General features: G+C 39.9%; 2 protein-coding genes across 2 annotated transcripts; both read right to left on the reverse strand.

The window, feature by feature from the left end:
* Nucleotides 1–1,146: 1,146 nt before the first annotated feature.
* LOC101313666 (calnexin homolog 1-like) lies at nucleotides 1,147–4,056 on the reverse strand. Its single transcript, XM_004309439.1, has 6 exons — nucleotides 3,917–4,056; nucleotides 3,749–3,818; nucleotides 2,045–3,174; nucleotides 1,873–1,944; nucleotides 1,675–1,788; nucleotides 1,147–1,581 (listed from the first exon to the last, which is right to left on the reverse strand). The coding sequence occupies exons 1-6, from the start codon at nucleotides 4,004–4,006 to the stop codon at nucleotides 1,426–1,428; spliced, it is 1,632 nt and encodes a 543-aa protein (XP_004309487.1). The 5' UTR covers nucleotides 4,007–4,056; the 3' UTR covers nucleotides 1,147–1,425.
* A 2,096-nt stretch (nucleotides 4,057–6,152) lies between these two features.
* On the reverse strand, nucleotides 6,153–12,214 carry LOC101313948 (staphylococcal nuclease domain-containing protein 1-like). Its single transcript, XM_004309440.1, has 17 exons — nucleotides 12,075–12,214; nucleotides 11,531–11,720; nucleotides 11,271–11,345; nucleotides 11,054–11,167; nucleotides 10,835–10,957; nucleotides 10,525–10,731; nucleotides 10,198–10,416; nucleotides 10,012–10,119; nucleotides 9,639–9,809; nucleotides 9,315–9,512; nucleotides 8,852–9,211; nucleotides 8,488–8,718; nucleotides 8,220–8,408; nucleotides 8,040–8,117; nucleotides 7,743–7,937; nucleotides 7,031–7,402; nucleotides 6,153–6,622 (listed from the first exon to the last, which is right to left on the reverse strand). The coding sequence occupies exons 2-17, from the start codon at nucleotides 11,687–11,689 to the stop codon at nucleotides 6,434–6,436; spliced, it is 2,988 nt and encodes a 995-aa protein (XP_004309488.1). The 5' UTR covers nucleotides 11,690–11,720; nucleotides 12,075–12,214; the 3' UTR covers nucleotides 6,153–6,433.
* Between the last annotated feature and the right edge of the window lie 339 nt (nucleotides 12,215–12,553).

Below are 12,553 nucleotides of genomic sequence, written 5' to 3' on the forward strand. Positions count from 1 at the left end.
CAGAATTTTTCGAATCTTTTGCAAACTTTAAGAGAATAAATAAAAAATCAAAAACAGAATACAAGAATGAAGCATAACTAAATATAACAATGAGAGTTACAAGGTAAACATCCGTGTAGGTTTTCGGAGACATTTAGGTTCATAGTTTAGGAGAGATGCCATTATCAATATCATTACTAATTCCTTGAAAGTAACTCATGTACATAAAAACAAAGTACATCAATTCCTAATGAATCCATTTCCTAGAAACACAGAAAATTCACAATATTTCACATAAGACATCGATTATTACCTGATACCCAAGACATTGGGGGTCGTCACCAAAGAGAAGGGTCTTGTAGTCCTAGACCTTGAGCTCATGGTGGAACCAGGTTCTTCTGAGTACCTGAAAAGGAAAGCCTAAACCCAAACCATCAAGCATATAGATGGGATAAAGTCCTCATGCCATCTTCAGTCATATTGAATAGGCCTAACCCCTCAAACCCACTTTTTGTTTGAATGAATGTGACTATCCATGCAATCATTCAAGTCCAAGTCACCAAATTTCACATTTTATCAAAGAGGAAATGCATCCCAGCAATCCCCTTGAATCGTCTCACAAACATTTTCACAAGCACTTGGAGTGCATGTTCCAATGGCTTTACAAAACCAACACAACTGAACCGAGTTCAACGCTTTGCGATGAGGTTGAATTGAATGAAGCAAATGAAGGTTTTAACGTCAGGTTTAACCCTTCTGGGCAAGCATGAGAAACGAACGCAGAAACGAAAAACGACGTTGCATTGGCGGAGCGAGAGAGAAAGGGTACCCAGCTCTGAAAAGTCAAGGCCTAGAACCTTCTCTAAAATATAAAAATATGAGGCGTGTCCACCTAATATTGTGGATTTTAGCACTCCAAATTTCGTTGGGAGCATTTCCTTTGTTCTTTTTTTTTTTTGGTTACGAGCATTTCCTTACTTGGAAGAGATTTTGTTGAACAACTAAACAACATCCCAATTCCAGCTTGGGTTTATAGAGAAATCGCCAACACCTAAACGAATTCAATTGTCAATGGAGAAAGAACAGTTCTAGGGTGTCGACTGCGATTTCCATCTGCTTTGCTCGATACTTTCATGTTTCAGAAACTAATCACTATCATTCTGGGTGGGGAAGAAGTATCAGACTACTACATTTCCAATTTGTGGCCATTCATAATAAACTTCTAGACGGTACATAAAAGAATCAAACTGTCGGAAGTAAATGTTTTACTTGGTCACTCGAAAGGAACTATAACAGCAATGTCATTTACACTCCTGATGCATATTACTGTCTCAACAGAAAAGGCTAAAAAAAACAAACCAACAGCCAAGAATGACCTACAAAAACACAGCTAAGCTCAAAATTTCATGTAATCAGTAGTAGCTAGCTTTTCCTCTCTCTTTTCACTCAGTTTTCACGTCTGGGTCCTGTCCTCCGACGAGGAGCAGCACCGGTCTCCTTCTCGTTCTCACCAGAAGAACCTTCCTTCTCACTCTCTTCTTTCTTCTCTGCACCACTTCCAGAAGCCTCAGCGGCAACAGCGGGTTTCTTCTCAACCTTGGCCTGCACAAGACAAACCAACATTTAGCAACAGTAACAACATCAACAACCAGAACAGAAAAGAGGTTGGCACTTATGAGGTTATTCGAGACTCACGGGTTTCTTTCCACCAAAAAGGATCATGAAAAGTGCTGTTAAGATGATCACACCAATGGAGCCGATCACACCAAGCGTGATATTGGGTTGTTCCTCTGCCTTCTCAATGAGATCCTGCAAAAGAAGCTTGGATATTAGGACACACTACACAAATTCATCATCAAAATGAATTGAAGAAACAATGGACTAATGACTTACAACTATCTTAGTCTTGTAAGCAGCTAAGAAGGGAACATCTGCAACCTTGTATAGAATGTCAAATATCTTCTTCTGCAGGAAGTTGACAATAACATATTACTCACTGTACGAGGCAACCATAATATCTTTTGGCATAAAAAATGTATCACTTAAAAGCTAAGAAACCACGTACCTGGACAGTGGCTAATAGACCTTCTGAACTAGGAACATCTTCCTCAGCCTTCTCTTTCTCCTTCTCAACTTCATATTTTGGCTTCCACAGGGTATCTCTGTATGAACTGGCAACTTTCTCATCTTTAGTAATCAAAATGTTGTCAAACAATATACCATCTTGCATGGTCCAGATCTCAATTCCGATGGCGGCAATGGGCTCAAAGTTGGGTTTCTCGAGCTCAAAGTAACTAGGGTTTGGAATCTCCTGAGGCTTCCAGATACCCTTGTAACTGGGGTTATCGATGAGTGGTGCGTGCCATTTTCCCTTGTAAGCTGGATTCCTCTTCATTGGCCTCTTCCATTCACCACAACCAGGGGCAGTCACACACTTGGGATTGTCAATCTTTGGGGCCTCCCACTCACCATCCTCCTCGTCATCCCAATCCTCTGGCTTTGTGGCTTCAGGATCCTCTACCTCCTCAGGTTCATCATCCAACCATCCTTCAGGTTTCTCTGCTTCCTCATCTTCAATTTCCATGGGTGCATCCTCATCCCAATCATCAGGTTTAACTGCATTAGGATCCGGAATTTTGGCTCTCTCATCCCAATCCTCAGGCTTCTTATCTTCTGGATCAGGAATTGTCTTGGTAGGGATAAGTGGAGGCATAAAATCATCAGCTGATAAGAAGTTGGCCTTCTTCTTCTCCTCCCCGTCGACCAGAATTATCAACTCGTTATCAGGTTTGATGATGGCAGTGTACACATGAGAAAGTTTGTCAGCTGGAACAGAGGGTGGGGTGGTAAGATGGTGTTCAACATACTCTCCACTCTTGGGATTCTTATGCTTAAAGATGAAGTGAACCTTGTTTGTAAGCCCACACTTGTCAGGTCCAAACATGATAGAATACGGAGACTCATTGTCGAATATCTTAGGTTCCCATCCAGCCTCCTGGGGTCGAAGGTACTTCAGATAGGCACCACCACATTCAAGCCCATTCTGGAGACGAGTCTCAAATTGGAGGACAACAGTCCCATCCTTGAGGCTCACAGGCTCATCAACCTCCGTAACTATTGCATACTTCTTGGCCTTCTCACTCACAAGAAGCCCAAAATCCTCATGGCCCTCACTCTTTGAGTGCTTCCAAACACCTAAACAAAAATAATAATAAAAATATAAATACTCGATCATGAAACATAGGTTCACAGTCTGCAAAAGAACAATGCAATAGTCCGGAAACATTTTCCTAACGAAAGAAAGTTTAAATCATTGGATCAGCAAACATTCCACTATATAAACCCCCATTCTATCACTACATCTATATAAAATCAGACAGACATGACAGACATTTGAAAGTATATCAAGTGTGGCATTATCATAGAGACTCAAGGCATGTGATTGGGTTCAAGCAATGACCAACACTCCCAATGTTTCATCACACAAGTATTAAACCTAATTCGAAATTGAGTTGTTGCAGTCAATTACTACTAGTCACACTGTGGATCATTCTTATCAACACAACTTGGATCTCATCTCTCTAAACAATGCCTAATAGCTCATTCCTAAATCAATCTAATAACTAGACTCCACGACTAAACAAATAGTAAAAGCTGCTACAGCTAAACGCAATGTTTGAGTTCGATATCCACAGATCATTCAGATCAATCATAACAGGATCCAACACGATTCAAAATCACCGATCTTTAAAGTGAAGGAAACACTGACCTTGATATTCGTCTTTGCCAGACACGGTCCATCGCCCCTCAAATGATTCGTCGAACGAATCGTAAAACACCTACAAACCAAAACCAAATCCATAAGCAACTGAAATTTGAATCTGAGAACTACAGATTCAAATCGGAAACAACTACTAAGAAGAAGAAGAATCAGTACCGTATCGTCGGAAGCAGAAAGGTGCTGGAAAGCGAAGCAGGCAAAGAGCACGAAGAGCACCGAAACGACGCCGGAGCGAATCCCAGCCATCTCTCTCTCTCTCTCTCTCTCTCTCTATTTCTCTCTGGTTCTCTCTCTCTGAGATGTTCAGATCTTTTTCTCGGGTCAGTTGTTCATATAGATCTGTAACGACACTGCTTTCGAGTAGCTTCGGCCAATCATATTACGCGCCACGTTCAGCGCGCCAATGCCGTGCCGCCACGTCAAACACTTGACGCATCGATTCTATTACTGTTGTTTGGACCGGCCTAAAGCCCAATTGACTATCGGGTCGGCTGTTTGTTATTTTAGTTTTTTCTTTTTATGGGGAAACTTCTATTTAATACAAATTATCTTCATTTTCAGACTTAAAACGGCAAAAAAAAAAAAAAAGAGAGAGAGCAAGTCTTTCATTTGAATAGTCCCACTATTGTTTTCTTCGTCGCCAAATAAAATTCTTATGTATCAAAAGTCTAGTCATTCTGTTTTACAAAAAAAAAAGTCTAGTCATTCTATGTAAAAAAAAGAAAAATAGTGAAGTTATATGAGAGGTGAGGTCAAAATTTTGTAGTTCAAAAAATAGAATCACAAATTTTTAGTTTATTTAACATTATTTAATGACTAAGAAGACATGACAATAGGTTAGTATGAGAATTTCAACCCTTGTTGTATAGAGCAAGATTTAGGGAGCAAAATTAGCTATAGGTAACATAGTTCGTCCAGGCATTTACTTAGGTTTTTGACCTCACCGACCTCATGAGGTCATCACCGGACGAGTATTCATGTAAGACGTCTATGAACCTAACTAGAGGTGGGATTTTTTTTTTTTTTTAAGGTCTGACCTAGAGGTGGTTCTTTATAACCTCTCACTTGGTTACTCACTCTCTCGATCCAATTGATCATTTATCTTATTAATTTAATGTCCTACTTAGTTATAATTTATAAACCTTTATAGTTAAGAGGCTCGGTATAACACAAGTATTTCATTTGTAATACATTTGTCTACAATAAGTAAGTTTATAACATAACCTATTAGCATATTGAAAATTCGAAGGTTATCCTCATCCATTTGATAATAGCTAGGAAACATTGTAAGAGCTTCTTCGGTAGAGCCTTGTAGAATACAATACAAGTTCATAATGTTTCGAGACCATACTATACTATAGTATTGATGAATTAAAATGACTTATAATCTATGACATTCTTCGTCTATCCTCAATTCTTTCAGGCTCTGACCAGAGATAAAGAGGTGCCTTCCACAATGCCAGCAGCCCACAAATAGGAACGATCATCAAGAACAACATCATTACCCTCATACGACATTTGTAGTGCCTTGTTTTCAATATCCACATGATAGAACACAAGATAACCTTTCAAGGTGCCCACAGTGACATCTTCATCGACCACCAACTCCAAGGAACGATCGTCGGCTACCTTGATTGTGACTGCTATTTTCTTAACCACGATGAGGACGGAACCATTAGCAATGCCGCAATGTTGCACACTCATTTCATCACTTAACAAGGCCCCGTTTTCCAGGTACAGGTCTTGCCTATCGGCAGCGATTGCGATTCTATCTATTCTTTGCCAAATCAAGACCTTCAGTTGCATAATGGTGGTGGAAGCTGGAATCGTCAGAGGGAGTTCTTCTTCTTCCCAACGAACCATGATCAAAATGCTCTATCAAACACGAATCCCAGCAATTTGTTAACAAAAGCGTTATTAGTAACTATAGTCTAAAAAAAATGAAATGATCAGTAATTTGAAAGACGAATTCAGCTTGTGGAGAGCTCTTACCGGGGAATTGTTCATTCGAGGATCCATTTTTGTATGGTAGATCGACAATTTTGTAGATAAGTGCTTGTAATACTTCTGTTCATGGCATTAGCATGAGCTGCTTGAATGTGTTCTATGTGATCGCTATAGGATTCCTCCTTCATACAACTTTTGTTCCAAGTCACACTGGGGAAAACCAAAAATGAGATTTTGGCTAATATGGCAATTGCGTACTAACATAACTATTTATTTTGGGGATTTTCTGTATGAGGTTTAGGGTTTAGGTTCAGGCACCTTCAAAGCCTAGACTTCAAATACCGGCGAAGCACACAAAACTGTATCAATATTCCACTTTCAATTTAAATGAAGATTGGAGCAAGCCTTACCGAAATCCATATTAGAATGTAAAGCACAGAATCCAAGCTTTTAGTCGGCAGACAAAATTGTCTATGCTGGCCTCAAAAAGGAGACTTACCACATACATGGGCAGAGTTCACAACTTATTAGAAATGTATAGAAATAATAGTTTCCTCTTCTAACAGAAAAACACAATCCGCATACTGAAAACAAAACTTAACCAAGTCTAGCTGCAACATTTTCCTTTTCTCTTTTTCTCTTGCTCTAAAAGCTGTGTATAACTTAACTCATTTTCGGTGACAGGGTTGCCTGTAACCTTAGTTTTTCACCACTAGTATTCTATGTTCATCGCTTGCCAACACCCTTTTTGACAGGAGGAACAATTTCCTCTTCTTCGGAATCATAATGTCCATACTGCCAGTTCCCTCGTCGATTAGTCTGTGCTTCTTCCTGGAACTTCTCCAAGTTGTCGAGTGCCGCCTTGCGATCCTTGGTGTCAAATTTCTTCTTCTTCTCTAGCCTAGCAAGTCCCTCCTGAAAATTACACAACATGAAGAAGAAAACAATGAGATTCTGTAGAACACTCCTATATGATCAGGATACTGATTGATTGAGAATGAGCAACATCAGAGCGAAAGGCAGTGTGATAGTAAAACTAGACTATGTAACAAAAGAAAAGTAACAGGCACCTTGAGCATAATGTGTGAAGTTCCCACAATACATCTTAAACCTTCCTATGATTTTTAAATATGAAGATGGCGAATATAAGTATCCAATCTTCATCAAGTGAGAGATAATATTTTCTTTTATGGATGCTTTTACAGGTTCTTTTTATGACGATGTGCATATGATGTGTAACAACAAAATAGTAGGTATTGTCAAACAAAAGATTACAAGAGACAAGCTTTACAAGTTACTCAAAAGAGGACTAGAAATTCATACCTGGAGCATGGCAGCATTTATACTGATCTCTTCATTAGCAGCAACTAGAGTTACCAAAAGAACAGGTCCAGTTCCCTGGCCTTTAACTTTGCCTCCTGTCAAGTCCCGGTCCTCAATCATGGCCGAAAACTCTTTGGATAATGTGTACTCACTCAAAAACTCTGCTGCTTCTTCACCATGGTCCTGGGTCAAGGTGGGGACCTTAAGATATGCAAGGCTGCAAAGTTGGGCAAGACCAGGTGTTGCGGAAACAGAAGAATCAAGAGGCCGTAACTGACTGTACGGGACAAACTCTTGATTACCATAATCTATGTAGAACACTTCAAAGTTGTCTTTAGCGGATTCCACTGGTCCTCGAGGACCATTGACAATCTTTGCATATCAATTAAAAAGCTTGTAAGACTTGGTCCAAATAAACCACAGATATTAATATATATATATATATATATATATATATATATATTTAAGAAAAGCAGGAATCTGCTCTGATAATATATGATATGAGAGATTTAAATCTAATTAAAAAGACTGAAAATAAATCTTCATAGTAATTCCTAGGGATTCAAAGTTACACGTTTAATATATGCTTAAAATTGATAATGTTTTGAAACTAGAGAAACAGAAAGGGAAAGAACAGATATACAACCACAAGATTTGAATTTTCATTTTAATAACTGAAAACTAAGACTGATGTATTACTGATGTAACTCACCATTGCTCGGTTCCAGGAATTATCTGCACTAAATTGAGCAAGGACAACATCACCCTTCTTTGGATTAAAAGCACCAATTAAAGGAGCTTCTTGAAGGTTCAAAGAAGCAAGCTGTTGCTGAATAGAAGATATCTTCTGGTCCCCAACTGTCTGAACATAAAATTTACCACCCTCCAGGACTTCTGTAACTACTACCTGAAAATTCAGAACAGGACAGATGATGCAATTATATTTTAACACGTTACACCACATGGAAAAAATGTGAAAATGTGTGCTAAACTCGGAGCAACCCCATACCTTAAGCACTTCCTTCTGTTTGGTATCAGTTGGTTTACCATTTGGAACTTCCTCTCCCTCAACATAGTTCTCCCAAATCTGCAAGAAAACGTATGCCAGCATCATAAACAGGAAGACAGCATTATAAAGTCTATCCCTATTTAAAAAATAATAATGAAACTAATATGCTGGTTCACATACTTTCAGTTTCTTATTTTTTGCATTTTTCTCAGCTTGTTCAAGCAGGTGGGCATCTGGGATCCTGTCACTGCCTGCAAAGGATGTATATTTTGCAAGACCAGCTTCAACGAGGGCAATCGCCATATTTGTCCTCGATTCCCATAAAGATCCCAAGAAAGTTCCAGTTCTATCAACAGTTTCCACCTCAATCTGCATAGTGATAACAATCTCAGAAAGTAAATATAGAGCAAAGAGGAAAGCCAATATATGAATGCTAAATAAGACTTACCTCAACATCTCTCTGCATTATTCTTCGCCTCATTAGTGCAATTGCTTCATTCGAATAGGGCTCATCACGACCAGGACATCTTACACCAGAGAACGAGAAAGCAATGCTACATGTTTCCTTAGGAACCAATAGTTTAAATCGATGACCACTGAGCACATATTCCACAACAGCAGGGATTCTCCTACTTCGATGTAAGAATGGCAAGAAATCTCTGGCCTTCTTGGCCGATGCCTGACACAGAGAGAGAGAGAGAGAGAGAGAGAGAGAGAGAGAGAGAGACATCAATCAAGGAACGACCGAGAGATGTTTACTAAATTACACGGAAAACATGGATTACTTTTAAAAATTATATTGTATTTCTCACCGTTGTTAGGTCTGTTATGTGCATGGCTGGGGGTTCCTTGGAAGAATGCATTCCTTTCTTGCCAGCAGTAGCACGTGCCTCCGCAGAAAGAAGGGCATCATAATAGCTTGATCTCTCCTCAAAATCTCGATGTCTAATAACACTACCAAAGCCACGTGCAACCACAAGCTCAGCAACATTCACCCCAGACTGCTGGCTGGCTGATGAAGCAGGAGTTGCTGCATCATCTCCCTCAGCTTTACTAGGGGTTGCAAGGAAGACTGATCCAAAATCCATTATCCTGGAATCTGTAGGTCCATTAGCAACTGTAGCTCCATCTGCTGGGCTGACCTTTCTCGAGTACTCCATTTGGACATTGACCTGGAAAAAATAGAAAAATAAAAATATAAGAATATACCACCAAAGATTAAGATTTTTAATATTATATCACCAAGGAAGAATATATCCAAAGTGCCTCTCATACTTGGCGTCCAATAAGGCGTGTTCTAAGGAACTCCTTTGCTTCACGGGCATATGCAGCTGGCTTTTCCTCTTTACGAGGATTACCCATTTTTGGACACCTAATACTCGAAAGATTTACTCTCCTCTCTGCTAGGGGACTACCATATGGAATAGAATCATCGGCCACAATAACACAGTCACCACTTACAACCTCCACAACCTGGAAGAAACCAAAAACCATTACACGTGTATATATGAAGAAGGGGCTGATTGATATACATAAGCATGCATTTGAAAGAGGATAATAAATACATAACTTTCCACACAATAAATTTTACGATATTACCTTTCCTGTAAAGTTCTGGTTATGAATTGGCTTCGAATTTGTTGCCGGAGGTACATAGTTTGTCCAAATCTTCAACTTGCTTTTCTTAGCTTGAAGCTCTGCAGTCTTCAGCCGCTTCTTTGGTTCTTCCTCCATCATGTTTGCGCTCCATTCAACATATTTTGCATAACCCTATAACACAAAATTCAAGCATTAACAGCATGCCTCTAGGAGAACTTACATAAGTTAACTGTCTGGTCTGAGAGAATATAAAAGGTCTACAAGATAAAATAAATGCACCAACAATTGAAAGCAAGCATCCTACAAATTCCAGTAATATGTACAAAATTATCATTGCTTATGTGAAATAAAACTCTACAGTTTATGTTCTTACATGTTCCACAAGCTCCAGCGCCAAGTCTTTTGCGGAGTCCCCATCAGGGTAGTATACTGACCCGATCAAATTGCTGAATTTGTCAACGCCTTCCAGAACAATGCGAACCTGTATATCCAGTAAAATATTCAGAAATTGAAATAAACTCGATGCGAAAAAGATAAAATTTATCATAAATCTGCTTACGTCTCTATTCAACACACGAATTTCCGTAAAGTATTTAGCTTCTAGTGCAAATGGATCCGCAACAGTTTCCGTGGTCGATACTGTTGAAGCTGCAATCCTTTGTGCAGAGGTAAGAGGGGCTCGAGGTTCAGCAGAGACATCTTCATTTGTTTTATCTGAGGTCGTTTCTGCTTCAGGGACGGTTTCTGTTGGGATAGATCTCCTTCCCACTGATGGGGCCTGATTTGGAAAAAAAAAAAAAAAATACATATGTTAAAGATTCATCCTAATATTAGAAAACGAAAGAGAAAAACCAGAATTTGAAGACGTCTGAATATTAATCCATACCTGAATTCCGGCTACAAATACTTGGACGAACTGAAACTCAGGAAGCAAGTAGACCCGGACTGTACTGCCATCACGAACCTGCTCAACAATAGCTTCCATGGGCTTGCCCTTGTTTGCATTTAACAGACTCATGGCATCTAATTTGCTAGGATCGCCAATAGCAGAGGGAGGTAGATTCCTAATAGATTCCTCAGCAGCACCTGGAACCTGCAATTCAGAACACAATGATCATGCTTTCGCTGTCATTCATTGCAAATTTTAAACTACGGATTAAGAGCACTAAAATGTGAATGTGTTAAAAAATGAAAACCTTGCTCCAGCGACCAAGGCCCTGGGTCTTTGCCTGCTCTTCGAGTTGGAGCAGTTCTGCAATGAAAGGACTGGCTTCTATTTTCTGTTGCCCCTGTTTCGGTTGGTTAGGTTGCTCCCGGACCTGCACAAGATTCAGTATATACTCAGATAAAAGGCAAACATTACATAAAAACTTAGCAGCATCTAACTTAAAAGAAAATTAAAAAGATCAACACACCTTTGCCCAGCCTTGAGAAACAACAAGCATGGCAACATTTTTGTCACCAAGGAAAACAGAGCCAAAATCACGCCCTATGGATGATACCGTATAGTCCACCTTGAAAGTCACCTCCTGTTGGAAACAATACAGAGAGTTGGATGCATTAGGTTATCACAGTCGAATGGATATGAATCATAGTACAGGAGGCAACAAGTGGATGATAAAAAATAGGTACCTTTCCTATGCAGAGCTTCCTCAGGTACTCTCTGCTCTCCCATGCAAATGGCTCATCAATGCCGCCTCTACGGGCCTAGCAATAACACACAACAAAACACACAAATCTCAGCAACCAAAACCACAAGCGATCAATGCAGAAACAATTAAGCAATTCAAATCCACAGTTGCACATAATCATAATAATTCACAAAAACCGAGCCATCACGAGAAAACATAAACATAAAACCGAAATTGCAAGAGAAAGACATGAATTGTTACCAGCTTGGGAGCCATAAGCGATGAGAGCGTGATGGTTTTTTCAGGTGGTGGTCCGGGCTTGCTAGAGGTAAGAGCCATGATGACAAGGCAATCGCCGGACGTAACGGCCTTCACCCTCCCTCTCAACCACCCCGTGGACCCAGCTGTTGACGATGCCATCTCAACAGCTTCTTATATTATTGATAGAGATCTACACCACACCAAACCAAAACACAATCCAATCATAAATCAAAAACAACATCACTATCTCCACCACAACATGCAGAGCCACACCTATCAAATCATCAACATCACAGATCCAATTGCATGCAAATCAATACGACAATGACATGCTCAATACGACACTACTCTGAATCACTATCTCTATCGAATTACAATCCAATCCATAACAGCTCGCCGGAGCGAGGAGTTTTCCGGTCAAAGACCTCGCAATTGCGTAACAAAAAACAACGAAATTCCGATGAGTGATCGGAGAAGACAGACAGATACATATAGAGAGAGAAGAGATAGAGAGAGATCTGAAAATGTGAGAGAGAAGGAATACCAAGCAGGATCGGATCCGGTGGGCCTGGCTGTCAGTTCCTGGTTCGGATCTAATCCAGGCGGATTTTGGATCCTCAGTTCGTGCAAATGCGTCGTCGGAGCGGCGGATCACAGCGGCGAGAGAGCGAGAGAATGAGAGAGATAAACACAGAGAGACTTCGTTATGGCTTCGGAGTTTCACATTATATAGTAGACGATGACGAGCTGAAGCCAGCCAGGGCCTTATTTTTATACCTCCGTTTTCGCTACTAATTACCCAAAATACCATTGTGATGTGAAAATGCCCACACGAAATTGCTTTCCTTTTCTGGAATTTCATCATTTATTACGCTGTGATTTAATGCGAATTACCCAAACAGCCCGTCGGCAACTAAATACTAATCCTGCATTCTAATCCCTAAATATATTCTGACAAGGATTGAGACAAATTAACCGGCCTGTTTTATGATGTCATATTTTTGCTAAATGCTAAACCTTGAT

The sequence above is a fragment of the Fragaria vesca genome, unplaced genomic scaffold (assembly GCF_000184155.1).
Source record: "Fragaria vesca subsp. vesca unplaced genomic scaffold, FraVesHawaii_1.0 scf0512956, whole genome shotgun sequence".
Classification (NCBI taxonomy): Eukaryota; Viridiplantae; Streptophyta; class Magnoliopsida; order Rosales; family Rosaceae; genus Fragaria; species Fragaria vesca.

Coding starts and splice junctions, on each gene's coding strand:
- LOC101313948 (XM_004309440.1), bottom strand. CDS start 11,689: ATGGCATCGTCAACAGCTGGGTCCACGGGGTGGTTGAGAGGGAGGGTG. Junction 11,168..11,270: donor GGAAGCTCTGCATAGGAAAG/GTACCTATTTTT, acceptor TGTTTCCAACAG/GAGGTGACTTTCAAGGTGGA. Junction 9,810..10,011: donor CGCTGGAGCTTGTGGAACAT/GTAAGAACATAA, acceptor TTTGTGTTATAG/GGTTATGCAAAATATGTTGA.
- LOC101313666 (XM_004309439.1), bottom strand. CDS start 4,006: ATGGCTGGGATTCGCTCCGGCGTCGTTTCGGTGCTCTTCGTGCTCTTT. Junction 3,819..3,916: donor TTTCTGCTTCCGACGATACG/GTACTGATTCTT, acceptor TTTGGTTTGTAG/GTGTTTTACGATTCGTTCGA. Junction 1,945..2,044: donor GTCTATTAGCCACTGTCCAG/GTACGTGGTTTC, acceptor AACTTCCTGCAG/AAGAAGATATTTGACATTCT.